This window comes from Lynx rufus, unplaced genomic scaffold, assembly GCF_022079265.1.
Source record: "Lynx rufus isolate CCGP_SWC_20201006 ecotype Redwood Valley unplaced genomic scaffold, mLynRuf1.p SCAF_8, whole genome shotgun sequence".
NCBI lineage: Eukaryota > Metazoa > Chordata > Mammalia > Carnivora > Felidae > Lynx > Lynx rufus.
In genome coordinates this window covers 25,597,550-25,625,085 of record NW_025814896.1, presented here as the reverse complement: position 1 = coordinate 25,625,085, position 27,536 = coordinate 25,597,550, and the positions used below count along the sequence as shown (strand labels likewise).

The following is a 27,536-nucleotide window of genomic DNA, read 5'->3' as shown; positions in this document are numbered from 1 at the left end:
TCATTTGTCACACAATAACAGATAACAAATAGACTTTCTTTATGGCCCTGTGGTTAAAGTCTGCTCTCCTCCAGAGAAAGGAGTCCCACTCCTGGGTCTGGTCCATCTTGGGACTGTGGGAGCCACCAAAGAGTCCAGAGGCCAAGGCACAAACCACAAACACTAGGCCAGGCTGCCTATGTACTCACAGGCTGTTTATTTATCCAAGAGTAAGGAGGAGAGAGGATGAAGAGAAAAACCAGATGCCCCAAGGTGGTGGAGCTGAGGGGAGAAATGAACAGAAAGGTTCCTCCTCTTTCTCTTGCCATGGACCCCAGGGAACTCCCTTCAGATGAGGCCTCTGAGGGTGGCTTAGGGGCCTCTAGGAGGCCTGGCAGTTGTTGTCTGGGGTCAGGATCCCCACAGGGGCAGGTCCCAGGCTCGGAATGGCTTTTGTGTACACAAAATATCTCTCTGCAAAAGGCACTGATGTGGAGATGATGGGGCACCTGGGAGGCTACCCCATCACAGGCAGGATCCACTGTGTCCTGAGTCTGGGTCCCAGTCCCAAGACTATCCCAGCCTCCCTTAGAAGCTGGGACACTGCACTCTTGTTCCTTTCCTCTCCCTTCCCTCAGCCCAGTGGTGAGCAGGCAGTCAGCGGAGGGCCAGGTCAGGCCATGTGGTAGATACCCTCTCTTCAGGGCTAGTGCATCCGGTGATCTCTAGGCCAAAAGCCCCAGGCGGGTGACTTTTGCCGAGAGGAAGGAGTGGATGATGAAGACCATGGTTTTGGGGCACGAATGCAGGTCCAGCTGCTGCAGGGTGGATGGAAAGAAGGGTCAGGAGCCCCATCCGGCCTGGCCTCCAGGAGAGCAAAGCCCCCCACACCCTCTACTCACAATCTCTCCTTCAGCACCCCCGAAGTCCAGGAAAAGGAGGCTGGCACCATCATCTGAGGACATCTGCAGCTTCTCAAAGGGCTGCCGGAGCAGCACAGCTCGGGCCGCACCGGGCTCAGCCGCCCACAGCGTGAAGCCCTTGTCGATGTGCACAGAGAGGGTACAGGGACGGCCATTCCACGTGCAGGCTGCAGGGAGGCATGTGGGCACAGGCACAGCCAGCACCTCAGGGACCATAAGCCCCACCTCCAACCCTCACCAGCAACTCCGAAAATGGGGCTTCAATACCACCAGGGATGGGAAGCTCACTGCCTATTATGTCATCTGTATATTCACCCTGCATGGAGTTGCCCCCACCCTAAAATACAGAAAACGGGCCCTCAGAGAAACAATACCCCACTTCTAGTCCCACTTTCAGCAACAACAAAAGTGGAACCAGAAAGAAGCACCTGGGTGGCTCAGTTGGCTAAGCATCAGACTTTTGATTTCGGCTCAGGTCATGATCTCATGGTTTGTGGGTTTGAGCCCCATGTCAGGCTCTGTGCTGACACCTTGGGGCCTGCTTGGGATTCTCTCTCTCCTCTCTGCCCCTCCCCCACTTGCGCTTGCTCTCTCTCTCTCTCTCTCAAAATAAATAAACTTTAAAAAAAAAAAGTGGAAAGGGAAAGTTTAAACTCTGCCATGTACAGAAGGCCCATTCCCTCCCTCCCTATAAAGGTATCAGTAGACCCACCAAGCATGGCCCTTGAAGACCTTAGAGACCTGTAGAATTGCCCCATTAAATGTGAATTTCAGATAAACAATGGATAATTGGGACATACTTATGCTAAAAAGGTGTTTGTTGTTTATCTGAAATTCACATTTAAGTGGTGTCCTATATTTTATTTGGCAACCCTACTCCAGGCACAATCTCTCACAACTTAACCACTGTAATCACAAAGCCAGGGCAAGAAAACCCAGGGAAAAGGGTCTCACTACCCACCGGGGCACCTGCACAGCCAAAAAAAAGAGACTGTGGAGACCCCAAACCCCACTTTATATGCCCCTCCTGAAGCACCTGAAGAAGAAAGTTTGAATGCCTCTGGGGGTAAGAGGCTCATTACCAGAGAGGCACTCCCAGGTCCACCCAGCCCACCTGTAGACACCTCCTGCACACCCTCGGCAGCCCGGTGACAGCCATCCACCAGTTGGCGGGTCCAGGCAGCCAGCTCCTGTGGTGACTCCACGCTGAACAGGTGAGTGTCCACACCGTGACGTGTGCCCGTGCGCAAGGCAAAAGAGAGCTCTGCATCATAGGGCACCGAACCCTTGGAGGGGCCTGAGTGCACCAGCCTAGGGGCAGGGGGCAGAGGGCTAAGTATAAGGCCTCAGACAGTCAGGAAATAGTTCTGGGCCAAGGGGGTGGTGACCTGGGAAGGGACCTGTGACTCCTTTACCATATAATCAGGGAACAGGACTTCCAGAAGGGCCCCGATTGACTCACAAGAGCCCACCTCTTGCCACCCTCCCCCTTGATCCCTCTGCTCCAGCCATACTAGTGTCTTCAGACACACCCAGCACATTCTTGCCTCAGCACTTCTGCATATGCTGTTCCCTCCATCAAGTACACTCTTCCCCGATTATCTGCACGACTCACTCCCTCACTTCTTTCAGATCTTTGCTCAAATGTCGTCTCCTCTGAGAAGCCCTCCCTAAACTTCCTGTCTAAAATAGTACCCCTGGCACTCACTAGCCTTACTTTTCATCATGATACCAGAAATTATACTTATTCTTTATTTGTTTCCATTGGTTTTTGATTGTCTCTTTCACTAGAATATCTTCTAGGATACGAATTTTTGTCTTATTTGTTCACCACTCTATTTTCAGCAATTAAACCAATGCTGGGCATATAGTAGATCTTAAATAAACTCTTGTGACCTGAATTCATGAGTCACTTGATTAGTTTGGCAATCCATGACCTGCTTGTCCTTGGCAGACAGGCAGCTCCTAACACATAGGCCAGAGCCCCACCCAGAGGAAAAGGCATGAGCAGCAAGGGCCTGGGCCTTCAGTTTCATTCCCATTTGCTGTGTAACCTTGGGCAGCTTACTGCCCCTCTCTGGGCAACAGCCTCAGAGTTCTGGCCCTTAGCCCTCTTCAGTTCCTCATTCCACACACACTCTCTCTTGTAGCTTCAGCTCCCCCCAGAGCTGCTGCTGACACCCAGTTTTCCATCTTCCAGCCCAGAACTATAAACCCACAAGTCCCCAAGATTCCTATCTAAGCCCCTCTCTGTCCCCAACACACTGGAGCATCTTGCTCCAGCCTCCCCGCTTTGCACTCTCACCCCTAGTCCCACTGCCCACCGGACCCCAACTTCAACCTCCCCCCATTCATCCATTCATCCTGTCCACCTCCCTCACCCTCCCCATCTGGCAAACACTAAGCCCAGTTAATTTTACCACCCGTGTGTCTTCCAATGCAAATGCGGCCTTTCTTCTCCATCTGCTGCCTCCACCCACCTCCACCATCTCTCCTGCATGACTGCGCCAGCCTCCCAGCTTCCATCCTGCCCCCTCCACTGAATTTTCCACATGGCAACCACAGAGAGTCTTCTAAAACACAACCCAAGTCACCTCACTCCCAGGCTAAAACCCTTCCACTCCGCCACAACTCTTAAGATAGAACTAGCATTCCTTAACCAGGGACTAGAGGTTCTGTAAGATCAGGCCCTGACAACTCTCTGTTTCATTTCTCTCCATTTCTTGTACAGATTCTACATACTGGCTATAGCACACTCAAAGATCTATGAACATGCACCAGCCCTTAATACTTCTGTACTTTTGACCATGTTGTTCTGTGTGAGATGACCTTCCACTCTTTCTTAAAGAGCAAACTTCTATTCAACCATCAAAGTCCAGCTCAATATCACCTCCAGCTAAAGCCTTCCCCATCAGGCCAGGCAGAGTTAAGTGGTTCCTTCACCTCCACGCTTGAAGGCTGTCAGCCTCCCCCACCAGACTGGATACTCCCTGAGGGCAGACTGTTGGGATCAGCTCCCTGTCCCCTGAACTATGCTCCACTAGGTTGGGCAGAGTAGGTGTCAATCAGTGAGTGACTGGTGGGACCTCACATCCTTCTGTTGCAAACCGCCATCTTACAGATAAAGAAACTGAGGCCCAGACAAGATAGAGGTTTGCTTCAGGTCACGTGGGAAATAATTCAGGGCAGAGTGGGGCTGGGGTCCCCCACCTCTGAGGCCCATCGAGAGCATCATCCCCCAACCTCTGGGTGAGACATACACCCCTGCCTGCCCATGGATACCTGGTGGCAATGAGTGGGGCAGTACGGGCTGGCTGGCTCAGAGCCTCCCGGGTCTGGGGTAGATGGCAGTAGAGAAGCAGCTCCTTCTCGGTCAGCAAGGCCAGGGTAGGTGCCGTGCCCCCACCGGGCAGCTGCAGGGGGCAAGGCAACAGTGAGGTGGGGCAGGGAGGGGAGAGGTCAGAGGGCCAGGGTGGAGTGAGATGATAAATGGGAATGGGGTTAGCTCCAGGGGAGGAGATAGAGGTAGCGGACAGATGCCTGGCCCAGCAGGCACCTGCTCAGTCAGCCAGCCGATCTGCTTGATGTCCTGGCTCCCAGCTGTGCTGGTGGCTGCCAGCAGTGCCTGCAGCTCGTCCTTGACCCAAGGCATCAGAGCGTTGACTTGGGCCTGGATGGCAGCTGCCCACGACTTTGCGCTAGCCTCATCCTTGGCCCTCAGGAAGAGGGTGTCTTGGCCATCTGCTGAACAGATCTCCAAATACCTGCAGGCACAAATAGAACGGAGGGGAGGACAAGTCCATTAGGCTGCAGCTGCCCAACCTTGAAATCTGGCCCGAAACCCCATTCGCTGCAAGACCAGGAGAAACCACAGGGTGTCCACGAGACAGTCGGGAGCGATACTCACTGCTGGGGCTCCAGCCCAAACTGGGGCTTCATGGGGTCTAGGGACAAGAGACTACGACATACATACACAGAACCATATACATACGAATTAAACACATACTCAAACATGTGTGATAGGAGCCAAAATCACTGTGTGAGGATTCGTGATCTTACTCTTTTCTCCTGGTTTCTAAGGAGAAGGATTCTCCTGCTAGACCAGCTCCCAGCTCCCAGCTTTTCCTTTGTGGCACAGGAGCAAAGTGATATACTGCAAGGGGGGGTGGGGAGCACAGAAACTGGAGAGGCTTGAGAGGCCAAGTCAGTCTACACAGAAAGAGCTAGAGCTGGAGGAGTGAAGGAGGAAGAAGGGAGGAGGGATTGTGGACAAGTGTGGGGGAAGAGTTTCAGGGAGGTACCAAGAGGACTAGTGACAGGGAAAGGATTTTAAAATGTTATGTGGAATATTAAAGATTCACTCCTCTTTGGCCTTTCTGTAACAGATGAAGCAGGGCAGAATCTGAAAGATGGCTCACACAATACCCAACCCCCTTCACCTTTGCCTCCCTCCACTGCAGAGCGAGGAAGCAAGATACTTGAATTCCCACCTCCCTTGCAACCAGGGCTGGCCAGGGGACCCAGGTCTGACCATGAGATACAGCCAGAAGTCTCTGGGGAGGGTGCCCCCTCCCAAGGGAAGGTAAAGCTTCCCTAGATGTGGTGGTTACTCTCCAAAGATGGCCTCCACCAAATCCATCCCTCTCTGAACATCCAGTCCACTTTTCTCATCAAGAGGTGAAGCTTATTTCTCTTCTCCTTGACCTTGTAACTTGGTTTGACAAATACAATGTGGCAGAAGTGACATTCTGGCATTCCTGAGCCACCACGAAATCCAAGTACCCAGGGACCAACTACCCAGATAGAACAAACAAGGCATGTGGAAAGGACTTCTGGAAAGAGGAATGCTCAGCCAGCCCCTAGCTGTTCCAACCGTTCCAGCTGAGGCAGCAGACATGGAGGCAAAGCGGCCATCTTGTACTTCCAGGCCCAGCAGGTGCCACATAGAGCGGAAGAACTGGCCAGCCGAGCCAGCCCGGGTTACAGAATTGTAAGAAATAATAAACTGCTATCTTCTAAGCCACTCAATTTTCGGATGGTCTGTTATGCAGCAAAAGAACAAAATGCAAGGAGAAAATTTCCTTTCCCTTTTGCCTTCTTCCCATCTGGAACATGGGCACATGTTTGGGCATGCAGCCACCATTCTGCCTCCAAGAAGAAAATACACAATAAAAATGGCAGAGGAAGAAGCTGGAAGGCTGGTTCCTCAAAGGCATTCTTGACCCATGTTTCTTAAACATGTGGAAAAATAAATCCCTCATTTATTTAAGTCATTGCAGATTCGCATTTCTGATACTTGTAGCCCAACATAATCCTAAAACTTAGTAAAAGCTTGAAATATTTTTCATTTTTATTTTGGTTACCAGATTGTGTTCCTTTGACTGGAACATTGTGCCAATATGGAACCACAGTTATATTCATGTTACACACATTACATATGTGCACATGGTCGAGCACGTGTGCATGCATGCACATACACATATGAATATTAACACAAACATGCACCAACACGTATGCACAAATCTACACCCACAGCCATGCAAATGCGTACATATACACACAAAGTTTTTGCGTTTACACGTCAACTACATGTGCACACACAGAAATGTGTGATATCTGGGATCAGGCTGGAAACCACGATTAACCTAATCATGTAAGTAAGTCTCAGGAAGGACTAATACCACCTTACCTTCACTCAATACAAAAGGCCCCTTTGGTGGAACACCTTAAGTGACCTGTGAATCACCAGTTCTTGCTTCATGGGGGCAGTCTGGGGCTGGGGCATCGAGTAGTGCTAGAAGATTTGGAGCTGAACCTCCAGGTCAATGTTGGGCATCTGCCTGGCCTTGACCCCGGCTGTAACTAGGACCCACAGCACAAGCCTTTTATGCTCATGCCATATACACACTACCCCCAATACTGCATACCCCACTTGATCAACATATATTCCATTCACCCACCACCATCACTCAGGCACCTACAATTTCTAAAGCAGAGAGGGCTACCTGGAATGAGGCAAGTTCCATCCCTTCCTGGTTGTGTGATCTTGGGCAGGTTACTTCCTCTCTCTGTTCTCATCTACAAAATGGGGGTGAAATAATAGGACTTTGCTCATAGGGTCGCTGTGAGAGTTGAATTAAAATGTGCATGGTAAACACTCAATATTGTTGGTTGTTACCAATCTTACCATCAGTGACCTGTTAAGGGCTGCTCATATGTGAAGGATGGTATTTTCCATGGCCCTGACACGAATGTTACTAGACATCTAAGAACCTCAGCAGAGTTAGAAGAGACTTGAAGGGACCACTGGGTCTGAAAACTTTATTTCCCAGTGAGGAAGCTACAGGTCAGTGAGGAAAAGGGACTAGTCCACGGAGAACCAGGACGGGAGCCCAGGGTTCTTCCGCAGACCAAGCTCCTTCTCAGATGTGAACTGCTCAGAGGAAGAAGAAAGAAGCAAAGCATACCATCATCCCCTTAACTTCACTCTTACATCCATTCAACAAACATTTCTCAAGCCCCACTATGTTCAGACTTTGTACTGCCCACTTGCAACACAGGGCTATCTTTCCCTTGGCCCCACCACTTAACACCAAGGCATATCCGTCTGAGCTGCTCCCCACCCCAGATTTACCTGGGCTCCGGGTCAGTGGGGGTGCACCTCCTCGAGACATATGCCATCTTCAAGGATATGTGTTTGGCATCACTGATGTCCCGGGGTGGGGGGCCAGGGGAAGACAGCTGTCGCTGAAGGGGTGAAGCAGGAGGCGAGTCCCAGCCAACCGAAGTCCCGCCGGCAGAGTTCTTGAAATACGGTGAGACCTCTTTCATGTACTTGACTGGTCAGAGCACAGGTCAGTAGTTACTGTTGTGACATGGGCTCCCATGTGGCACACATCACAACTGTCAGTAATTCATAAGGGTTTAATTTATGTCCAATATCACTATCCTTCTCTAGGGCAAAGTCTCTGACAGAGCAGTGTGGTAGAAAATACTGGATGCATGCCAACATCCAAGCTCTCATGTTTCCCCTGGTTTATAGATCCATGCCACCTGGAAGAAAGACCACAGCTCCCAGCCTCCTTTGCAGTTAGGTGTGGCCATGTGACTAAATCTAACCAAGTAAGCAGAAGCGTTTGGATTTTGGGGATGACTGCCTAAAGGGAATGGACAACAGCTACAACAAGGCAGTGAAAGAGCACTGAACAGGAGTCAGGAGATGTGACTGCTCTGCCACAGGCCCCTTGTTTGCTTCTATTTCTTCAGCCTGCTCATCTGCAAAGAGGAAGCATTGAATGAGATAGTCCTGTGGGATAGGCTGGCAATTGTCATCCGATATAGCAATAGCCTCCCAGCTTAAGACTTCATTTTCCAGGCTCCTTTATAGCTATACGTGCTTATGTGGTCTAGTCTGGCCAATAGAATGAGAGCAGAAGGGATGTGTGCCGCTACCACATTCTGCCTATTAAAGAAAGGGGCATACCCTTCCTTTCCTCCTCTTTTCCCCTGACAGAGTTGAGCTAGCTGGGACACAGACTGGTGAAGCACCATCTTGACCATGAGGACATGAGCCACAGTCTAAGGGAGGCTGACCACAAAACAGAAACAAATGTATGCTGGCCCTTGGAGATGCCATGTCAGACTTGGACTGTTACCTAAGAAACATAGCATAAGAAACAAGCAGCATAACTTGTACCCTAACCAATATAGGTGCTCTTAGCTCTGACCAAACATCATTGAGTAAGTATAGTAGACACCTTCTAAAATAGCATCGTCCAGGGGTGCCTGGGTGGCTCAGTCGGTTAAGCAGCCGACTTCGGCTCAGGTCATGATCTCATGGTCCGTGAGTTCGAGCCCCGCGTTGGACTCTGTGCTGACAGCTCAGAGCCTGGAGCCTGTTTCAGATTCTGTGTCTCCCTCTCTCTGACCCTCCCCCGTTCATGCTCTGTCTCTCTCCATCTCAAAAATAAATAAACGTTAAAAAAATTTTAAATAGCATTGTCCAACAGATTTTTCTGTGATTATGTTAATGTTCCATATATACACTGTCCAATACAGTAGCCACTAGCCACATGTGGCTATTGAGCACTTGAAATGTGGCTAGTACAGGTGAGGAACTAAATTTTTACTTTTATTTAATCTTAGTTTAAAATTAAATTCGAATAGCCATTTGGAACTAATGGTGGCCACACTGGACAGCAGAGTTCTAGGATAACAGCTTTGATCTACTTCTCTGCCCAATGAACCCAGAAATTCACGTTCAGATATGTGATCCTGCCCTTCTGGATATGCTGCCTGGACCAGAGTGAACACCTGACCCACACTAGTATACCCAAATTGACAGTAGGAGAGATCCTCGGCTGGTATCTTGAACAAACTTGAATGCTATGGGGACAACCACCTTCTGCTGTGAAGAGGAGAAAGCTGGTTTATAAGAGAGAAAATTAGTGGAGATGCATGTTGAGAGACAGAGGGAAGGCCCTGCCAATCACCGGTTAACGCTCTTGTTTCTGATACTCGTCCTTTAGAATGTCAAACTGTCATCCCAACAGGATTTGTGATATTTGCAACCAAAAGAGTCTTGACTGGGGCCTCGACCAATGCCTTTTTAGAAAAGGCAGATCTCGCTAACAATGCAGCTACAAGTGAAAGGCAACATGATGAGAAGGTTGATCTAAGAAGAGCCTGTGGGAGTACAGATTCAGAAACAAGTCAGTTTTCTTGAATACCTACCATGTGCCGGGTATTGGACTGGCCCTAGGTAGGACTGGAATGGTAAACATATGCACTTGTGCTACCCTTTCTTTGTCCCTTGCTCATGGAAGACACCATAAATCAATCATAGTGCTTTATGGCAGCCATTACCAATCCATCAAGGCTAATTGGTAATAAATATTTTGGTCATTCTTGTTATATTTATTAGATGAGTTGGGCTGCAAATAATAGAATATATGATAAAAGTGCCTTAAGAAATAAAGATATTTATAATTTCACATAACAAGAAATCTAGGGGCACTTGGCTGGCTCAGTTGGTAGAACATGATCTCAGGGTTGTGAGTTCAAGCCCCATGTTGGGTGTGGAGTCTACTAAAATACAAATAATTAAAAATTAAATAAAATGCTATTAAAAAAAAATCTAGAGGAAGGCAATCTAGGATTGGTTCAGTGACTCAATTAAATTGAAAGCAGGGTAGACCTCTGTGCCATTCTCTTGGCCTTCCCCTCATGACCACAAGATGGCTGCCACAGCTCAAGCCAATCATTCCTTACATGACAAAACCCAAAGCAGGAAGGGAGAAGACAGGCAGTAAAAGGTTTTCTCCTCACAACTCCCTTATCAGAGAGGTAAATATTCCCATGAAGCCTTTTATCTCATTGGCCTGACTGGGCTCCATGCCCACTTCTAGCACAATCATTAGTAAAAAGGGAATAGTCATGACTTAGACCAATCACAATTCAGCCTCAGAAGCTGAGCATATTTCCACCCAATAAAATCAGGCTTCTATTAGCAAGGAAGAAGGGGAAATAGTTGGTAGATTTGCCCTAGTATCTGGACTGTTCCAAATTTTTTTAAGTTTATTTATTTATTTTGAGAGAGAGAGACCAAGCAGGGGAGGGGCAGAGAGAGAAGGAGAGAGAATCCCAAGCAGGCTCCACACTGTCAGCACAGAGCCTGATGTGCGGCCTGAACCCACAAACCATGAGACCAAGACCTAAGCCAAAACCAAGAGTCGGCCACTCAACAGACTGAGCAACCCAGACACCACTTTCCCAATTCTGATGAGTAGCAGTCTCCTCATCCACTAAGAGGTGCCTATGCCTGCTAGCCCTTGAGAAGCTTCCATTACTCTCCCCTCAACTACTATGCCCTCATGGCCATCTGACTTGCTAGCCATCTGACTTCTGCAGTCAAAGCCCAGCCAGTATGCTCTGCCTGAGAGCAGACAAGCCAAGAAGGGGTGAGGAAGCAGCTCTTGGCCCAGCTCCCTGGAAAAAACAGATAAGAAGCTATTTCTATCACAGAAGACTGTCCCTCAGGTTCAGACAGGATCCAAGACAAATAGCAGTGAGAATGAAAGGGAGTTACAAACCCTATTGGGGTTGGAAGAGCAGTTAAGTTGAAAATAAGTGCAGGATTTTTTTTTTTTTTTTTGAGAGAACCAAGACTAGGTCTGAAAGTTGGGAACTAGGACTAAAATTGACTCAATGACTCATCCTCATCATTACAGCAGTGACTTACCCCAGGACTGACTACTGGATTATGTCTCAAGGGGTGATAGAGCTGGGACACATCACAGCCTATCTGACAGCCAAACCATTTCCCCCTTTCTTTGCTAACAGAACTCTGAGCCCTACAGATTGGGCTTCTCCCCAAACAAGGAAGAAAATCATGATTGGTCAAAGTTAATCATGATCTTTCCATCCCTCTTGCTTGTGATTGGTTTAGATAGAGGCAGATGATACAATTCTGGCCAATGAGAAGTGAGGGAAAGTATATTCCCTTCCCTTCCTCTCCTCTAGCCTTTAAAAGTTGCTGGGAGGGAAGTTGGTCCCAAAGCAATGATAGTCACTTTTTTTTTAATTTTTTAAATTTACTATTTTATTTATTTTGAGAGAGACACAGAGAGAGGGGTGGGGAGAGAGAGAATCCCAAGCAGGGTCCACACTGTCAGCTCAGAGCCCGACATGGGGCTCGAACTCACAAACCATGAGATCATGACCTGAGCCGAAATCAAGAGTCAGACATTCAACCAACTGAGCCACTTAGGTGCCCCAATAGTCACTTTTTAAGTACAAGCATGCTTAAACACACTAAGAATGGTGAGGTGTTAAATTAATTTACCCTACAGACATGCTGCTTTTAGGTATTCTGGAAGAAAACTCATTTCCTTCAATGTTTAAACCTCTTTGAATTGAGTCCTGTTACTTGCAGAGAAAAGCACCCTGATTGATACAGTCCTCCCGCCCCCTACACCACATGGGGAGGCTACAACTGATATATCCCCCTACTGTAACCAGCCACATCCCTCCCCTGACCAAAGTCCTGCCCTGGCTCCCATCATCAAAATCCAAGACTCTTCAGGACCTGGGCCTTGCCTACACCTGGCTTTACCTCCTGCCACATCCCAAATCTCACTCTCTAGTCTAATCATCCTGGCCTTCTCAGAGCTCAAAGAAACTGTATGAGTTTCCAAATGTCCACACCTTTCAAAATGCAGTTCCCTTTGCACAGAATGCCCTTAGTACATAGTTTAGAGGCAGGCACTCTGAGTTTGCATTCCAGCTCCAGCACTGTCTGGCTGTGTGACCACGGACAAGGAAATTCAGTTGTCTGCAAGTTAATAACAGAGGAATAACAATGTCTACTTCAGAGAGATGTTAGAATTAAATGAGATGCCATAAAACATGTGGCACAAGTCGGGGACTCAAGAAACATGAGTTTCTTACCTATCAGCTACCCCTGCCCTTCGTAGAACTCTGCTGTGATTTTGTGGGTTGAGGCTGTCTCTCTCACCAAAATGGAAGCTCCTAGAGGACAGAAGCTGGACTTGATTTGAACCCAGAGTTAATGTTCTATGAATGGAGAAACGAATGCCAGGGCCGGACAGGTTCATTCAAGAGGGAGAAGTTGCCACAGCCCAGCGCAGCCCAGTCCCGTCACCCCACTAGGAAGCCTTTCCAGATGCCCACTCTGGATCCACCACACCCATCACTCTGCAGACCCCTAGACCACACTCCGCTATGTGTCTGTGTGGGAGTTTGTGGGCCCCACCAGGCTGGGAGCACTGTGAGGGCAGGGACCTCATCTGACTTATCTCTGTGCCCCCAGAATCCAGCAGGGATCTCCTATGCTACGTGTTCAGCAGATGAACATTTGTCAACTTTGAAGCCAGAGAAACTGCTAGAGCCCCTGCTCACCCGTCTGGGCCATCCCAGAACTGGGTCCTCCTTCTCCTTTCCCACAGAAACATACTATAAATGGACAGCCTACCAGCCGGTGCCCAAAGCAGGGCTTGGGTTTCACAAACTAATTGGCTTGTCCCAGAGTTGGGGGTGGGGTGCTGGGGGCCCCAGAGTATGGCCATAAATAGCCCAGCTCTGAGGCCTCCTCCCTGCTCTGATTTCTGTCTGAGTCACCCGACCAGGCAGGGTGGGGCTATCCAAAAGCAGTGGCCTGGGGGGTGATGGCCCTGTGGTCAGCATTCTTGAGACTCCAAAGATAAGCCCAGCTGGTATCTACACCCTCCCCAGCCAAGCTCCTGGCCCAGGAGCCCCAGGAGTCTGGTAAAGCAGTGACACATGGGCTTTTCCTCCCCAAGAAAGCTAAGACATACATAGAACACCCTGCCCCTTGCAGAGGCCCCAGTTCCCAGGGACTTCCTGCTCTGCCAACAAAAGACAGGCCCCAGCCCTGGCCCCAAAAGATTCTACTAGAAACACAAGGAACTGAGACAGGGCAGGACCATTCACCTGGCCCAGTACAATTGGGAGGGAACATATGTGCTTCAGGGATACATCTGTTTTGGCTCAACATAGTATTCCCAGCACGTATCCCAGTGCTCAATAAATGTTTGTGACTGAATGTGCTGGCTGTGAGTCTTGGCTGAAGCCTGCCATCTAAGCTCAAGCTGTTCCTTGTCTGTTCAGTGGGTGGTCACTTACTTGCCCCTACCAGAAAGTACACGGCCTATCCAATTGTTTACTAGGCTATACTCTCTCCTCCAACCAAAATGTCAGTTCCATGAGAGCAGGGACCTATTTTCTTGTTCACTAGAGGATCCTCAGAATCTAGTATAGTACCAGGTAATCAGGTACTGACATATAATACCAGGTAATCAGGAAGTATGAGATTTGTTAAATGAATGAATATAGACAGGCCTGAGGCTTCTCATCCTGGAAAGAAAACATTGAATGTGGGCTCTGAAGTGAGGCTTGGGTTGAACTTCGTTGCTCTGTGACCCTGGACAAGTGACTTGATATCCAAGATCTTCCATTTCTTCATCATTAAAATAGGAGTAAAATATATCTACCTCCCAGGGTATTGAGACTCCATACCTGCAAAGCACTTTGCCCTGATTAGCATAGAGTAAGTCTTCAATGAACAGCAGTGTGGTTATTATTTCCGCGGCTGTTCTCAGTATGACTGTATAAGGGGAAGGGCACAGGAAGCATGATAGGCAAAGATTTTAATCCGGGCCCTGTCACTTGCTATGTGGCATTGGCGAGTCCCAAGGTCTCTCTGAGCCTCATTTTCCTTACCTATATAATGGGCACTGATGCAACAACTCTCAGAGTAAGGTATTATGGGGATTAGTGTCCAGGCTGCCCACTGGCCCACCAAAGATGGTGTGGAGAGGACATGGGGTTCCAACAGGCTCTGGAAGGAGTGACCTTTAAGGTCCTGCTGGTCCAGCAAGGCTAGGTTATAAATAGTTCCCAGCCCCTGGCAGGCCCTGCATTAGGGCTGACCAACAGAACCTGAGTTGCTACACTCTGGGGCATAAAAATCTCCCCTTACTGCATCCTTGTGCAGTACAGGGGATACCATCTCTCAAGATCCTAAAGGCATGTGAACCCTTTGACTTAACAATATCCTTTGCAGGAGCCCCGCTTCATATGAATGCTCACGGGTGCACAGAGGGCTCACAGCACCACTGTCTGGGGGCAAAAGGGTAAGAACAACTTGAATGTCCATGAGCAGGGGTGGCTAAATACAAGACGTGAGCTCCCTGATCAGCAGACCGCTCAGTCTTGTGCATGGCTATATCCATGGTGCCTCCATCGAGTCCTGGCACAGAGCAGAGGTTCAGTAAATACTCGTTAAATGGGGGTGCATGGCTGGCTCAGTCAGTAGAGCATGCAACTCTTGATCTCAGGTTCATGAGTTCAAGCCCTACACTGGATATGGAGCCTACTTTAAAAAAAATTGCTAAATAAATATATGAATCCCAATAATGGGATATTACCCAATCATTAAAAAGAATGAGACAGAGGGGTGGGTGCCTGGGTGGCTCAGTCAGTTGACCGTCCGGCTCCTGATTTTGGCTCATGGGATCAAGCACCATGTCAGGCTCCACATTGGGTATGGAGCCTGCTCGGGATTCTCTCTCTCCCTCTCCCTCTGACCCTCCCTGCTCCTTCTCTCTCTCTTTTCCTCCCTCCCTCCCTCTCTCTCTCTCTCAAAAGAAAGAAAGAAAGAAAAGAAAGAAAGAAAGAAAGAAAGAAAGAAAGAAAGAAAGAAAGAAGAAAAAGAATGAGATAGAGCTACATGTACTGAGTTGGAAATATGTCCTCCTCAACTTGTTAAATGATAAAAACAAATATGGAAACTTTCTGAAAGTGTGAAAATATCAACTATGGTTATCTCTTTGAAAAGAGAATTGCCTTACATTCTCCTGGGGTTTTTTTTAAGCATATATTGCTTTTTACATTTTTTATAATTTTGTAATGTTTATTTATTTTTTAGAGAGAGAAAGAGACAGAGTCAGAGAGTGAGTGGGAAAGGGACAGAGAGAGAGGGAGACACAGAATCCGAAGCAGGCTCCAGGCTCCGATCTGTCAGCACAGAGCCCAACGAAAGGCTCAAACACACAGACCGTGAGATCATGACCTGAGCCGAAGTCGGACACTTAACCGACTGAGCCCCCGAGGCGCCCCACTTTTTACATTTTTTTAAAATCTAGTTTACTTCAAAAAATATACCACCTCAGGACGCCTGGGGGGCTCAGTCGGTTAAGCGTCTGACTCTTGATTTCGGCTCAGGTCGTGATCTTGCCATTCATGAGTTCGAGCCCCATATCAGGCTCTGTCCTGACAGCGCAGAGCCTGCTTCAGATCCTGTGTCTCCCTCTCTCTCTGCCCCTTCCCTGCTCACTCTCTCTCACTCTCTCTCAAAAATAAATTTTAAAAAAATTTTTAAAAAGAAAAATACATAGCACCTCATCCCAAACCATCTAAGAAGGATTCAGAGTTGAAACCCTCATCAACTCAATAAGCAAAGGGTTTCAGGACCTTAGTAGTGGGAGAAAGAAGCACTTACTGAGTGCCCACTATGGACCAACCACCAAACTTGACCCTCACAAAAACATCTTCACCTAACTGCAACAGTTCAATGAGAAGGGTCTGGATCCTTATGTAACATGACTTGCAGTGCAGTATAAATATTTAAGAACATAAGTTTTTGCCTCTAACAGATCTGAGCTCAAATTCCATCTCTGTGTGACCTCGGGAAAACAGCTTTATCTCTTTGAGTTTCAGTGCTCTCATCTGCAGAGTGGGATGAATAACAAACCTAATTCATAGAGGTCGTTTTGGGGATTTGATGAGAAAATATATGGAAGGTACTTAGCACAGTGCCTAGCACACTGTAGGTGCTCAATAAAAAGCAGACACCATCATCACTATTATTATCATTATTATTTCTTCCACCACCATCAGCAGCCAGACTCATGCAGTTAATTGGGGCCAGAACCTGTCTCCAGAGCCCCACCGGCATTTTAATCAAGATCCAGGCAGAGATTAAGCCAAGTTTTATCTATAGGAGTCACATGGCCCAAAGCCGTGTGTGTGCGTGTGTGTGTGTGTGTGTGTGTGTGTGTGTGTGTCCAAATAAATGTTTCCTTGAGAACAATGATTGGAACAATAGGTGTTTGTGGCCATGGGAGGACTAGGCGGGGGCTCCATTCGTGACTATGTTCCCAGGTCAGAAATCTCTCAGGCACCTCAGGGGCACAGCATCATTTGGCTAAGCCAAGCAGGATAGCTTCATATTAGTTGCATCCATTAATTACATCCCTCTTTTAACGGTAGTGATATATTAAGCCAAATTTGGGGCTGGACACTTGGAAGTCCCCATCTGCCAGGGGAGGACCCAGCAGGAGTTCCAAGGACTTATAACCAACATTCTCAGGACTTAGTCAAGCCCAGCTTGAGCCTTGAGCCCCATCTTAAACATTTAGGAAAGTCAACTGAAACTGACATGGTTAAGGTAAAGTAGAAAGGGTCAGAGATGTACCCCACAGATCATTCCCTACTGGCCAAAAGCTAATGTGTGCCAGGCATAGGGCTCTGAGACAAACTACACATGAGTCCTGCCCTGAAAGACCTTCAAGTATACTGGAGAAAACAGTAATGATGGCTGCTGCTGATATAAAGATGATAAAGGCTGACATTCACTGAATGTTTGCATGTGAAAGACATTGTGCTACGCACTCCAAATGCATTGTCTCATCCTTAAAAATAGCAAATAAACTAAATGATCAAATACCTACTATGAGCACTGCCCTTGGTGTTTTATTTTTTAATCTTGCAAATAACCATGCAAGGCAGGTATTACCCAAGGCTGAAACAATATTGGCTTCTGCAACCAGACAGAGCTCAGTTTGAATCTGTCAATTTCTTAGTCATACGACCTGAAGAAAGTTATTTATTCTCAACAAACCTTGGTGACCTTGTCTGTAAAATGGGAATTATAGCAATTCCTACTCTATACTGCCTTTTATCATGAATATTTATGGACATGCTACTCTCTGCCTGTTATTCTTTTTTAAGTTCATTATTTCTGAGAGAGAGAGAGAGAGAAAGAGAGTAGAGGAGGGGCAAAGAGAGAGGGTGAGAGAGGATCCCAAGAAGGCTCCACGCTGTCAGCACACAGCCCAACACAGGGCTCCATCTCACAAACCATGACATCATGATCTGAGCCGAAATCAAGAGTCGGATGCCAACCAACTAAGCCACCCAGGCGCTCCTACACCTGTTATCTTTTAAAACTCGACCGTTATGTGGAATGTACCTTCCCTACTTTGTACAAAGTACTGAAACTGACTTTAATTTTTACTGTCCTCTAGTATTATTATTTTTTAAAGATTTGATTTTTGGGACGCCTGGGTGGGTCAGTCGATTAAGCATTTGACTCTTGATTTTAGCTCAGGTCATGATCTCACAGTTCATGAGATCGAGGCCTGAGTCAGGCTCTGTGCTGACAGCACGGAGCCTACTTAGGATTCTCTCCCTCCCTCTCTCTCTGCCCCTCCCCTGCTTGCTCTCTCTCTCTTTCTCAAAATAAATAAATTAATTTTTTAAAAAACCTCTTATTAAAAAAATTATTTTTTTTAATTTTTTTTAATGTTTATTTATTTTTGAGACTGAGAGAGACAGAGCATGAATGGGGGAGGGGCAGAGAGAGAGGGAGACACAAAATCGGAAGCAGGATCCAGGCTTTGAGCCATTAGCCCAGAGCCCGACGCGGGGCTTGAACTCACAGACCGTGAGATCGTGACCTGAGCCGAAGTCGGACACCCAACCGACTGAGCCACCCAGGCGCCCCTAAAAAAATTATTTTTAGGTAATGTCTTTCTTTCTTGAGAGAGAGAGAGAGAGAGAGAGAGAGAGAGAGAGAGAGAGCATGAGCTGGAGAGGGGAAGAAAGAGATGAAGAGACAGAATCCAAAGCTGGCTCCAGGCTCAGAGCTGTCAGCACAGAGCCGGATGTGGGGCTCAAACCCATGAGCTGTGAGATTATGACCTGAGCCGAAGTCGGATGCTTAACCAACCGACTGAGCCACCCAAGCACCCCTATATTTAAGCAATTTCTACACCCAACTCACAACCCCAAAGTCAAAAGTCATATGCTCTACCGACTGAGCCAGCCAGACGTCCCTGTCGTTTAGTATTATTTTTTAAGGCATCACAGGGTCACTGCTGTTCCCGTCATGCCAGACACACTGTGGGCGGAGGGAGGGGAGGCATTTGGCTGTCTCTCCCTTTGTTCCCAGGCCTGTCTCCAAGGGCCCAGGCTCCAGGTCCGTGGACACAATGGGCCTCTCTAAGCAGCAGACAGTTGGCTGCCAGCTTGGGCCCAGATTCCGATTGCGAACACATCCCTGTGGCTGAGAATAAGATGAAGACATTTGTGCAAACCCCTGAACTAGCAGGGGAAAAGGTCTACAAGGCAGGCTAGGGTTACCGAGGCCTAGCTGAACCCCTGACTTAGGTCAGAGAAGTAAGTCTGGCACCCAGAGTTTGCTAGTGACATCTGTCCTTCTAGGACGTTCTCTGGGGACTCTGTACCCATTGAACCCCAGGCCTCAGGAAAGATGCCCAGCTGCCCCGCCAGGTTCACATCCAAAGGAAAAGCCATCTTTCCATGGCCCCTTGGATGTGGCCCCAGGACTGGGATGGGGGTGGGAAAGTTTTGAACGATGTGGCTAGTAATTAGGCTGGAACATAGGTAGAACACAGGCCCAGAGAGGGTCCCAGGAACCCTGAGTCCAGACTGGTGAAGCTACCAGACCCTTACCTTCTCCATAAGTTCCATCAGATCTCAAGGACCAACCACATGCCAGCATCCTGGCTGCCTCATGTCCTCCAGGCTTCTAGGGTCACCCCTGCAATTCAGACTCTTGACCCCAGTGCCTGCCCCCACGCCTTTTCTGCCTTGGGTGGAATTATCCTTCCACAAATATGCTGCACTAGGAGAGCACCTTAAAAGAGACTTCAAATAAGAAAAAGCTGGAAAAAAACAACAAGAAGGCCACAACCTCCAGACTCTTCCTCTTATCCAAGCCTACTTAGGTGAAACCATCACCATCTTCTTCCTGTTCACGGCCCCAGCTTCCTCACTGCCTTTCTGCATCCATTTCTGCCTCCCTCCAAAGGGAGTGCCAGGCTAGTGCTGCTAAAACCCAGATCTGCCCATGTGCTGCTCCTGCTGAATCCCCTTTAATGGCTCTCTGTTTCCTTCCAGAGGAAGTCCAAATGCCTTTAGCCTGGCATTCAAGGCTCCGAAGTCTCTCAGTCTGGATACTCTCCTCTTTCTCCACTCCCTTCCTTATACCGTAGGCTCAGGATAAAGCTAATTACTTCCCAGGCAGCTCCCCAGGTAAGTCAAGTCATTGACTTGACAAGACCTGAGGTCTTGTTCACACAGCTCCCCTGCCTGGAATGCCCTTCCCCAACCCCATACCCACATCTGTTATGGTTCATAAAGTGCCAGCATTCCCCCCGCCCCTCCAGGAAGTCTTTCCTGACTATCCAGAGAGAAGTAACCACTGTCTCCTCTGATCCATGGACAGATTCCCATCTCAGCACCTGTGACACATTGGTAATCTAGCATTTTTGCTCAGCTGTCCCCCCACCCCACTAGACTGAGATTCCCCTCAAAACCACTGAGTAGACTAGTATAAAAGGAGAAGGAAAGAGAAAGCAGAGAACACTCTCATCCAAAAGGGAGGAATAATATGGGAAGATTATAAACAATTTATGCCAACAAATTTGACAACTTAGATGAAATGGACAAATTTTTTAAAAGACACAAACTACCAAAGCTCACTCAAGAAAAAATAGATCATCAAAATTGCCCTATTAAGAACACAGGAAATGCAGTTAAAAAACTTTCCATAAAGATGGCTTCCCTAGAGAATGCTACCAAACATTCCATGAAGAAATAATATCAATTCTCTATAAATGTGATGGGACAGGAGGGTAATTACTAACATTTATTGAGTGCCTACTATGTGCCACATCCTATTTGGGGCAAGAGATAGGCCAAACTCCAGCCAGAGGCCTGGGGCAAGATTTGCCAAGGAAAGATCTTACCCCAGGAAAAGTCTCAAAAAACGTTAACAGCTGAGGACTCCCAGTCTTGGAATGGTACACTTCTCTTCCCTACTGTATCCATGATAGACATTGTTAATCACTTCCAGCTCCTTTCTGCTGAGCCCAGACAAGACGTCCCAATCCTTCCAAATACGTGACTCCCAGTAGCTACCAGGGAAGATGGCACTCAAAATGAAAGCTACTGATCATCTCTGATCTGGTCTAATCCCAACTGATAGGGAAACTGAGGGCCAGAGAAAACAAGGGTCTTACCCAAGGCCAGAGATTCATCACAGAGCGGACAGATTTTTTTTCATTTTTATTATTTTTTTTCAAATTTGTATTTAAATTCTAATTAGTTAACATATAGTGTAATATTGGTCTCAGGAGTAGAATTTAGTGATTCATCACTTACATATAATACCCAGTGCTCATCATAACAAGTGCCCTCCTTAGTACCTATCACCCAGAGAGAATTTTAGAAACTGATTTTTAAATAGTTTCTATGAGGGCCCCTGGGTGGCTCGGTCAGTTAAGCATCCAACTCTTGATTTTGACTCAGGTCATGATCTCATGGTTTGTGAGTTCAAGCACCGCATCAGGTTCTGCACTGACAGCACGGAACCTGTGCAGAACCTGCTTACAATTCCCTTTCTCCCTCTCTCTCTGCCCCTTCCCCGCTTGCATGCGCTCTTGCTCTCTCTCTCTCTCTCTCTCTCTCTCTCTCAAAATAAAGAAGTAAACTATAAATAAATAAATAAATAAATAAATAAATAAATAAATAAATATTTGTATGAATGAGACAGTGTTTATGTTTTATCTCCTCCACCAGATAGTGAGCTCCTGCAAGAGAAAACCTGGGTCTGATTTAGCTTCTGACCCAGTGCTCTGCACACCAGGTACACAGTAGGTGTCTATAAATGTTTCTTGGCTTAGTAAGGCAGGAATGGAGTACAAGAATTATACAGAAGGCTTGGGTATTAGCTCCTGAAGCCAGGAGATACCTCAAGCTTCTAACACTCAAAGATGTTATCTTCTCAGAATGACTCATGCTGAGAGCCCAGATAGACATTCTCACCCCAAAGATGAAAGCATGAGGAGGACCTCAGCGTGGATTAGAAATGTGTCTGCAGTAGAAATGTTACCATCTACAGATTAAACTTTCAAATAGCAGAAACTAAAAGAGCTCCTCAAGTCAACCAAAGAATGACATTTTGATGAGTTTCAACTGCATTACTGGCTATAAATACCAAAGTAATGAGGCATAGGGTAGTGGAGTCTTTTATACCCATATCATTTATGAGTGATCTTGTTATTTAACCTTGCTGTTAAACTATGACTGTTATACTTAAGCTTCAAGGGCCAATACTGCAGACTTGACTTTTTTTAAAGTGTACATTTAAAAAATGCACCAGTGGCATTTAAATAGATACATCGAAAATGTAAAAATAAAAACAAAAGTGAGAAAGAACTGAGGTCAGGGCCACAAGAATGCCAAAGATCACCCAGAGCCTGTTTGTTTCTGTGGCCTCTTGGAGACCTGTTTGGGAAAACAAGGGCCACCTATCAGGATTCAGGCTTGGGGCTCAGCTCAGCAGCTTTGCTAGCCATGGCATTCTCCATCAACCCCCGCCATCTCCCTGTGCCTGTTCTGGGCCAAGAGCCAAACACACATTCCTCAGGCCCCCACGGCTTCCGGAACTGACAGAGGGGAGTTTGAAGAAAGGGCTGAGCAAAACAGAAACCTCCTGAGTGAGATGACAAAAGGCAGATATGGGACAGTCACAGCAAGAGACTTACAACAACTGATGGGGAAACTGAGGCCCAGAGAAGACAAAGGTCTCATCCAAGACCACAGAGTGCGGGGATAGTGGAGAGGAACCACCAAGGTCCCTCCTCCAAAACTCCTCTCTGATCCTTGCTGGAAGGATCTGATGTCCTGCAACGTAAAGGCCAAGTCCTCTCCCAAGGGAGGATGGGTCTCAGGGTTTTAAGGACCCTAGAGCTGGGAGCTCTCCAGTTTCCTCAAGAAAGAATATTAGCTGCCTCCTCCCCAGGCCCTGCCCCCTCCTTCCCTGATTCACTCACTGGGTGGAGGATCCTGCCATGTACCTTTTGTCCTGATCACACAACCCAGCAAGGGTTACAGAAATAACCCAGAAGTTAAATCCCTATTTTACAGGTGAGGAAACTAAAGCTCAGGGAAATGAAATGACTTGTCCAAGTCCACAAAGCTAATGAACAGGAGAGAGAAAATGAAAACTAGGTCTGTCTGGCTCTGGGCCGGCTCTCCCACCACCACGCCATACTGTCTCAAGGCAGGTCCCCAAGTTCTGTCTCTGTTTTCGTCTCTGCCCACCTCCCAGCCCCCACTGCTGGGCTGCGGCCACTTGAAGCCTGGGGGAAATAGGAAAGAAGTGAACATCCTTGGGGTCCCCGGTGCTTACCCTCCAGCACCACCTCTTTGCCCGTCTTCTTCAGGACCTGCACCGCCTCATCATGGGTAGCAGAGGAGAGATCCTCCCCATTTACAGACAAGATGGCATCCCCCACGAAGAGGGCCTCAGTCTGGTCAGCTGCCAGGCCCTTGAAGATCTTGGAAATGAGAATAGGCATCTTGTTCTCTCGGCCCCCTGCACAGGCACAGAAAGAGGAAAAAACTGAGGCAGACGCTCCAATGCTTGAGAGTCACACGAAAGCAAAATTCTTTCTTTTCCTTTTTTTTTTTTAAAGTTTATTTCTTTGGAGAGAGAGACAGAGAGCATGAGTAGGGGAGGGGCAGAGAGAGGAAGGGAAAGATTCCCAAGCAGGCTTCATGCTGTCAGCACACAGCCCAATGCAGGGCTCAAACCCATGAGCCATGAGATCATGACCTGAGCCAAAACCAAGAGCCAACTGCTTAACCGACTGAGCCACCTAGGTGCCCCAAAGCAGAATTACCTCTGAAGGCCTACCTCAGTGCCCATCCCAGTGCCAAGAAGGTGGGGATGAGAGAGTTAAGAGAATCTCAGAAATTAGTCTTAGAAGTCTGGAACACTAATAAATCATTTTCTAAATTCATAAGGTAGTTTGGTCACTGGTACTTTGGGTGTTTGCCAGTGTTTGAGTAACTTACAAAGTGCTTCAATAGTTTTTTCTTAAGTATTTTGGACTTTAAGTAATTTTCCTACAATGGGGGAACCCACTGATACTCCTTAATCTGGAATAAAGATAGAAGTCAGCTATTGCTATGGCCCCCAAGGTCCTCTTTAGCAATCAGAAAGTTTGACAATCTAGGACCCAGCTGAAAACCAAGGCCTTAAAGTCTAGATTTCAGGAATGCCTGGATGGCTCATTTGGTTGAGCATATGACTCTTGATTACAGCTCAGGTCATGATCCCAGGGTCGTAGGATCGAGCCCTACGTCAGTCTCCACGCTCAGCATGGCTTAAGATTTTCTCCTTCTGCCCCTCTCCCCCGCCCACTCTCTCTTTTCTCTAAAAAAAATTTTAATGTTTATTTGTGAGAAAGAGAGACAAAGCGCCAGTGGGAGAGGGGCAGACAGAGAGGGAGACACAGACTCTGAGGCAGGCTCCAGGCTCTGAGTTGTCAGCACAGAGCCTGATGTGGGGCTCAAACTCACAATGTTCATGACCTGAGCCGAAGTTGGATGCTTAACCGACTAAGCCACCCAGGCGCCCCTTTCTCTCTAAAATAAAATAAAATAAAATAAAATAAAATAAAATAAAATAAAATAAAATAAAATAAAATAAAAATTTTTAAGTCTAGATTTCAAAAGCCTATCCAAATTGCATCTCTGGTGCAAAGAAAGCTAATACATCTTACTGAATGATAAATTCTTGAATATCATTTTATTTTATTTTTTTAAATTTTTTTTAATGTTTATTTATTTTTGAGAGAGAGAGACAGAGTGTGAGCAGAGGAGGGGCAGAGAGAGAGGGAGACACAGAATCGAAGCAGGGTCCAGGCTCCTGAGCTGTCAGCACAGAGCCCGATGTGGGGCTTGAACCCACAAACTGTGAGATCATGACCTGAGCTGAAGTCGGACACTTAACCGACTGAGCCACCCAGGAGCCCCTTGAATATCATTTTAAAATATGAATCGTCATAATAGTTCACATTTGTTCCACATACCAAGTGCCAAGCACTGTGCTAAATGCTTTCACTGTTGTCTCACTGCATCTTTACAACACCCCAATCACACATGCATGCTCAGTTTCCTATCAGGAAAAATGAGGTATGGAGAGAAGCCCAAGGTCATCCAGCTAGTTAGTGGCCGCAGAGCAGTACTTGAACCCAGGTCTCCTGGCTCCAGAACCAACACTCTTAACCCTATGGTGGACTGCAAGGCAGGCCCTCAAATATCATATCACCGGTCCATCCCAAAATATTGAAGACAAGGAACTAGTTGCCCATAGAAAGAAGGTCATTATTTCAAGGTCACACAACAAATTGATGGCAAAGGTAGGACCAGAATGCCTCTCCTGACCCCCACACAGGCTCACTGCACTGCACAGAGCTTGAAGCCTAGAAAGGAATGGGTTTCTATTTATACCTGCTCTTCTCCACCTGAAACTAGGGACTTCAGTCCAGTTTGAAGCTATGATCATTCTAGGCTGCCCAGGCTGGTCTGGACCCTGGAAGGGAGGTTATCGTGGCAACAGGAGCTCAGTCTCTACCAAGGAAGAACTGAATGGAGCTGACACTTTCCCTGACCCTTCCTTTTTTTTTTTCCTTGACCCCTCCTAAAAGTACCTTCCCACCTAGAACTATGGAGCTAGGGCGTAACTTTACCTGACCTTGGAAAGTCCACACTCTCTCCAAGTCTCAGCTAGTCTATCTGTAAAATAGAACTCTGTATTAACTCTAAGTTCTTCCCTCCTTTGACATATTGAGTGTGCAATGTCTGGATTGATCTGTTGCCCTTTCCCATTCTGGAATTTAGGGACAACACTGGTGCCCACTCTCTGTCTTCCCCATTTCTCCCTTTTAGATTCCTTTGGTTGGCTCCCTAGGAATCTGCCCTTCCACGGGGAAGAACCAAAACCCCTCGGCACTTTAGAGGCCTGATAATTGAAGTTCAAATCCCAGCACTGTCACTCACTGTGTGAGCATGGGAAAATTGTTTTACTTTTGTGAGTCTCACTTTCTTCACCTGCAAAATGGAGATTATGCTCCCCACTTGTTACCATTTCTTGCTGGGATGAAACGGATCATAAACCTAGAGTATTGGGCACAGCCTTCAGCACACAGTGGTAGCTGAGTCACTACCATCCCCAGCCAAGGGTCTGGAGACACCCAGGCCAAAGGGTCTGGAGACACCAATGAATAAGACCCAGCACCAGGGAGAGAGACCAGTGCATATCCAAGATGATACAAGGGCTGACACCCCTTCCCAAGACAGATAGCAACCTGAGAAGCAGATGGGTAGGAATGGTAAACCCAGCGGCTGGGAGTACGCAGAGATTTTAAGCACTATGGTTAGTTGCTTTGGGAGTCTTTCCTGGGTTCTGTTTTTCCTCTCATCTAACACCAAAAATTAACCAGGAACCTACTATGTGTTGACAGGGTGAGTACTTCAGACTCCTGTTCTCAGAGAATCATTACAACTCTATCATCATCCTCATTATATAGTAAGGAAACTAAAGTTCAGAGATGGGAAGTGATTGTCTAAGTTCACATGGATCCAGGACTCAAACATAACCTGGTTGCAACCTAAAGAAAGCTCTCTGTATTGGGGCTGAGATTTCTCAGAGAGGCAACTCTATGGCCACCCCCTCTCAATTCTGGGCCAGGTGGAGGTGGCCGGATCAGGAAACTCAAACCCAGTTGTCAGGACTCTCCACCTAGGTACACAGGGCCCCGGACCCTCAGATTTCTAGATCCTTTCTGGACCCGGGTCTGTGAGCCCAGCCTGTCTACCCAGGTCTCCAAACCACCCTTGTGCTCCGAATTCGGGGCCTTACCCCTCCCCTCCACCTTGGTTGTGTCCCAGGGACTTCCTCCTCCTTGCCTAGGAGCTTCCCAGGCCTCAATCCCCTTTCTCCATCCTTTGCTCCCCTGGGGCTCCTCTTATTCTTCATGTCCATGCAACCCCTGACATCTCTATGCCTCCACACAGAACTCCCCACCCACCTGTCCTCGGTGCTCCCCAACCCCCTCCACCTGTGCCTTCCGGAGGAGGCCTCCGACTCCCAAAACCCCTCCGACCTTGGTGCTCAGGTGTCCTCGTTCCCTCTGTCCCCTCAGACACCCTCCTTGCCCCCAGACAGAAATCTTCCAACTCTATGTCCTCCGTACGCTGCCAGCCCCCGCGACCTCTGCGCCCTCGGCGGCCCCACAGACACCGCGACCCCGTGCCCTCGGTGCCCCCGGTGCCCCTGCGCCCACCTTTGATGCTGATGCCCAGCCCGCCGGCGTCGGCCTTGCGCACCGTCACGCGGCGCCGCTGGAGCAGCAGCGCCTCGGGCAGTTGCGGGGGCGCCGCGCCGGGCTCGGCGGCGCCGTTGAGCTGCGCGGGCTCCGGCTCCCGTGGGGCGCCGGGCTCCGGGCCGACCTCGCCGTCGGCGGGGCTCACGGTCAGCGCGTCCTCCGCCAGACTGAGCAGCACCCGCTGCCACCTCTCGGCGCCAGCCCCCGGGCCAGCCCCGGCGCGCAGTTCCAGCAGCCCGGTGCGCGGGGAGCGCCTGCCTGACGCCATCTTCGCCTCCGAGCCCCCGGGCCGCCGAGCTCGCCTAGCCCCGCAGTGCCCGGCCCGCTCCGACCGAGCGCCTAGGGCAGAGGGCAGCGGGGGCCCGGCTGGGCCAGCCGCCACCCTACCCCCGGCCGCTGGGGGTGGAGCCTCGGGGGCGGGGCTGGTCAGGGGGTGTGGCTACCGGCGAGGGGCGGGGCCGCAGGCATGCTGGCTGGAGGACTGGGGCTGCACCCTGCATCTAAAGGATGCAGTGTGGGACTACTTCGGGGTTGCGGTCGTAAGGGTGCAGGTGGGGTAGGGGTCAATAGGTAAGGAGAGAAGCAGTTGAGTGGGGAGATGGGCGGG

The 27,536-nt window shown here is 48.3% G+C and overlaps 1 protein-coding gene across 1 annotated transcript; it reads right to left on the bottom strand.

Annotated features, from left to right (window-relative positions):
• Positions 1 to 173: 173 nt before the first annotated feature.
• On the bottom strand, positions 174 to 27,287 carry SNTA1 (syntrophin alpha 1). The gene is made up of 8 exons (XM_047068704.1): positions 26,888 to 27,287; positions 22,945 to 23,130; positions 7,537 to 7,741; positions 4,459 to 4,666; positions 4,185 to 4,315; positions 2,017 to 2,213; positions 882 to 1,069; positions 174 to 797 (listed from the first exon to the last, which is right to left on the bottom strand). The coding sequence occupies exons 1-8, from the start codon at positions 27,195 to 27,197 to the stop codon at positions 705 to 707; spliced, it is 1,518 nt and encodes a 505-aa protein (XP_046924660.1). The 5' UTR covers positions 27,198 to 27,287; the 3' UTR covers positions 174 to 704.
• Between the last annotated feature and the right edge of the window lie 249 nt (positions 27,288 to 27,536).